The sequence below is a fragment of the Besnoitia besnoiti genome (assembly GCF_002563875.1).
Source record: "Besnoitia besnoiti strain Bb-Ger1 chromosome Unknown contig00101, whole genome shotgun sequence".
NCBI lineage: Eukaryota > Apicomplexa > Conoidasida > Eucoccidiorida > Sarcocystidae > Besnoitia > Besnoitia besnoiti.
Genome location: NW_021703989.1, coordinates 821 through 5,809, shown reverse-complemented (window position 1 = coordinate 5,809; position 4,989 = coordinate 821). Strand labels below are relative to the sequence as shown.

Sequence of the window (4,989 nt, the reverse complement as noted above, 5' to 3'; positions counted from 1 at the left end):
CAGTAGACTCATGTCCTTTCGTTTATATAAATCATTAATGCTTGTCAAGTTCCTTGTATCTAGTGTTGATGTACAACAGACGGTTACTACCTAACCATAAATCTATTGTTCCAGATATTAAGGAATGTACGCTTCATATAACTACACAACGTTATGCCAAGAAGGATACCAGATTACCTGATTATTCTTTGATATTAATACATGGTGTTCAATTGGTTCTATATCCACAATAGTTATCATCTTAACTATGCTCTGCTAATGCACTTAACATGATGGTCATGAAAAGCACAAGAGAACTTGGATCCGGTAAACAAAGACCTTCAAGATCTAAACCAGTAGTCCAACTCGTAGTATATACTCCCCAGAAAAAGCTGATAAATAATCCTGTCTCAGAGATGATAACTCCAAGTACGATGCTACTGATTAGACTAGCATCTGAGTAGTAGTTTTCTCTCGCTGTTAAGATGAGTGAGAACAAGAATCCATATATTACGCCTAGAACATAACCGATGTGGAATAATCTTAATGTAGTAGGATATTGAAATCCAACACTTTTAGCTGTCTTAAGCAGTCCAGTGGGGTGGTGGTGTACTGCAATCATAAAGAACTTGGTTGTCTGTATCTCATAACCGGAGTCATCTTCAGTATTCTAGGAACTATAATGTCTTTGTTTATTCGATTTGAGTGAACACATAAGATCATCGAATTTAACGGTATGCTCCTGAAAGTAACGGTACAAGCTGTAAACAAAGGACTCCTTAACTTAAACTGAGGAGTCAAGTAGGTACAAACCGTACAAGGATTAATTATGTCCATCTGTGCATCTAAGTTGAGACTATCGGTTATATATTTTAGACGCTAACTTCCCGGCTAAACTTTGACTTATTAAACCAGCCTGGGATCATAAAAGTACTATGTATGGTAAGATTGAGTGGACTATCGAATGAAACAATGTGCTCCAACGCTAGTCTAAGTCTCTAACATACCTTTTACCTACAACTGTACGGAACGTAACAAACCTCCAGGCAAAGAACTTGTATTCTGTTCTAATTCCCCGTGGTAAACACAGTCAACGAATGGCGGAAGGAGCATTCATATGTTATGCAGTGTCTTAGGAGAGATACTCTAGATTTAGCATTCATCTACAGCTACGGTAACTGTTGTGTTTAAATAGCGGTTAACCTTTCCTTTTCCTTACGTAACTCAGGGCATGCAATACCAATCAGATAACAACTGAAGCTAGACTCCATGTTACACTTACTAAAATGGGATTCCTAGGTTTGATATAAACTACCTTTTTTCTGGGGAGTATATACTACGAGTTGGACTACTGGTTTAGATCTTGAAGGTTCTTTGTGTTTACCGGATCCAAGTTCTCTTGTGCTTTTCATGACCATCATGTTAAGTGCATTAGCAGAGCATAGTTAAGATGATAAACTATTGTGGATATAGAACCAATTGAACACCATGTATTAATATAACAAAGATAATCAGGGTAATCTGGTATCCTTCTTGGCATAACGTTGTGTAGTTATATGAAGCGTACATTCCTTAAATATCTGGAACAATAGATTATGGTTAGGTAGTGGAACAAGGAGAGGCGTCTGTTGTACAATCAACACTAGATACTGCTAATACCACTGTAGAGGTATAGTATATAATCCCTGCCCGGTGCAGTAAAATGTAAACGGCGGCTGTATTATGACGGTCCAAAGGTAGGTAAATCCTTGTCGGGTAATTATCGTCGTGCGTGAAAGTTGGTCCGACTCTTCACATGTCGTTTATCTAAAACTTTCTTAAATAGAATTATCTTTGAATATGAGGATCCAGATGGCCCGACGGTTAGACCCTGAAGCACCTTTACATCCCTTAAATCATATACAGGATCAAATCTTTCCCTTGAGCGACTCGACAGGCACTAGAGATAGCGTGAAAGCTCTTTTGATTTCCATGAACGGAGTTACATATTAGATTCTCTTCGCTCCCAATGGTATTTAGTAAGTTTAACATTGAAACGTATCGCAGTGTAAAGTTTGAACGTAATCCAGCTTTACCTTCTATGTTGTTATGTTAACCAAATAAGTTTCATCGTTGTTGATATTTCATTGACATGTTGATAAACATAAATACTAACAAAAACCACCGGTTTTGGATGGGAATTACTTTTAACACCGCATAATATGCTAAAAAAGTACCATTCAGGTACGATATGAAGCGGAGTTACAAAACCGGTTCACTGGTATGGAGTTATCTGGGTGCGATAATTCAATCAAACCAAAAGCCGTTTGTAAGAAAATTAAACCAATTAGATAGGATAGACATTTAGCATCGGTCATTAACATATGAGGATAGAAGGCTACTTTAAGTGCGGAATCAATACCTGCAGGGTTACTAGAACCATTTAAATGTAAATAGAAGATGTGTAATACAATTAGAATGCAACCTACAAAAGGTAATATAAAGTGCAATACAAAGAATCGTTTTAATGTTACATCAGATACATAGTATCCACCGAGTAACCAAGGTACTAAATATGGTATTGGAGAAAGGAGATTAGTAATGACTGTAGCACCCCAGAAACTCATCTGTCCCCATGGTAGTACATAACCGAGGAAAGCAGTGGCTATAGTAAGTAGATATAAAACTAAACCAGACATCCAAGCAGTAGTTAAATAACTATAGCTGGAGTTATACATACCTCGAGACATGTGTATTAAGATACACAAGAAGACGAAAGAAGCAGTTGTTGCATGCAACATCCTAAATTCCCATCCTGCTGCTACCTCTCTAACTAGATGTTGAACACTAGCAAATGCACAAGATGCTTCAGAAGTATATCGGAAACGCTAAAGTGATACCTGTAATTATTTGGAGTACAAAGGTAATTGCAACTAAGAAACCCAAAGTTATAAGATGAATTTAGATTGAGAAGCACACCGATAAAAAGACGAGGTGTGCCCGGAATAGACTCATGGAAATTTGGTGTGTTCTCGAAACCATGCTAGCACAATAGAACTTCGTTAAATAACTACATATTAAAATGAGCGCATGTAAAACTAGTCTTAAACACAACCGCTCGTCACGTAACAAATCTCAAATCGTACTGTAGATTTTATTATATGTACCGTAACTATAACCATGGTGACATACCAATGTTCACGCTCATGGATTCAGTGTCAGGACTACCTGGCGCTTAATAACGATTCCGTCTTCAGCTTCCAAGCAAACATGATTACCGTGATATTGAAATCCAACACTTTTAGCTGTCTTAAGCAGTCCAGTGGGGTGGTGGTGTACTGCAATCATAAAGAACTTGGTTGTCTGTATCTCATAACCGGAGTCATCTTCAGTATTCTAGGAACTATAATGTCTTTGTTTATTCGATTTGAGTGAACACATAAGATCATCGAATTTAACGGTATGCTCCTGAAAGTAACGGTACAAGCTGTAAACAAAGGACTCCTTAACTTAAACTGAGGAGTCAAGTAGGTACAAAACCGTACAAGCATTAATTATGTCCATCTGTGCATCTAAGTTGAGACTATCGGTTATATATTTTAGACGCTAACTTCCCGGCTAAACTTTGACTTATTAAACCAGCCTGGGATCATAAAAGTACTATGTATGGTAAGATTGAACATTGGATGTCACCATGGTTATAGTTACGGTACATATATAAAATCTACAGTACGATTTGAGATTTGTTACGTGACGAGCGGTGTGTTTAAGACTAGTTTACATGCGCTCATTTTAATATGTAGTTATTTAACGAAGTTCTATTGTGCTAGCATGGTTTCGAGAACACACCAAATTTCCATGAGTCTATTCCGGGCACACCTCGTCTTTTATCGGTGTGCTCTCAATCTAAATTCATCTTATAACTTTGGTTTCTTAGTTGCAATTACCTTTGTACTCCAAATAATTACAGGTATCACTTTAGCGTTCCGATATACTTCTGAAGCATCTTGTGCATTTGCTAGTGTTCAACATCTAGTTAGAGAGGTAGCAGCAGGATGGGAATTTAGGATGTTGCATGCAACAACTGCTTCTTTCGTCTTCTTGTGTATCTTAATACACATGTCTCGAGGTATGTATAACTCCAGCTATAGTTATTTAACTACTGCTTGGATGTCTGGTTTAGTTTTATATCTACTTACTATAGCCACTGCTTTCCTCGGTTATGTACTACCATGGGGACAGATGAGTTTCTGGGGTGCTACAGTCATTACTAATCTCCTTTCTCCAATACCATATTTAGTACCTTGGTTACTCGGTGGATACTATGTATCTGATGTAACATTAAAACGATTCTTTGTATTGCACTTTATATTACCTTTTGTAGGTTGCATTCTAATTGTATTACACATCTTCTATTTACATTTAAATGGTTCTAGTAACCCTGCAGGTATTGATTCCGCACTTAAAGTAGCCTTCTATCCTCATATGTTAATGACCGATGCTAAATGTCTATCCTATCTAATTGGTTTAATTTTCTTACAAACGGCTTTTGGTTTGATTGAATTATCGCACCCAGATAACTCCATACCAGTGAACCGGTTTGTAACTCCGCTTCATATCGTACCTGAATGGTACTTTTTAGCATATTATGCGGTGTTAAAAGTAATCCCATCCAAAACCGGTGGTTTGTTAGTATTTATGTTATCAACATGTCAATGAAATATCAACAACGATGAAACTTATTTGGTTAACATACAACATAGAAGGTAAAGCTGGATTACGTTCAAACTTTACACTGGATACGTTTCAATGTTAACTTACTAAATACCATGGGAGCGAAGAGAATCTAATATGTAACTCCGTTCATGGAAATCAAAAGAGCTTTCACTGATTGTATTTATGAAACGTGATTAGTTCACCTAGCCAACACGATCCGGTTGTTTGGGAATAATATCCCTATTTAAGGGATTGATATGTGCTACAATAACACAGTCGGTACGAAGTCGAAACAAGGTAGTTGATGGTGAACCA

The 4,989-nt window shown here is 37.2% G+C and overlaps 1 protein-coding gene across 1 annotated transcript; it reads left to right on the top strand.

Annotated features, from left to right (window-relative positions):
- Nucleotides 1-3,228: 3,228 nt before the first annotated feature.
- On the top strand, nucleotides 3,229-4,677 carry BESB_015580 (cytochrome b; the record flags this gene model as incomplete). The annotated part of the gene is made up of 2 exons (XM_029360273.1): nucleotides 3,229-3,280; nucleotides 3,929-4,677. The coding sequence occupies 2 exons, from the start codon at nucleotides 3,229-3,231 to the stop codon at nucleotides 4,675-4,677; spliced, it is 801 nt and encodes a 266-aa protein (XP_029214779.1).
- Between the last annotated feature and the right edge of the window lie 312 nt (nucleotides 4,678-4,989).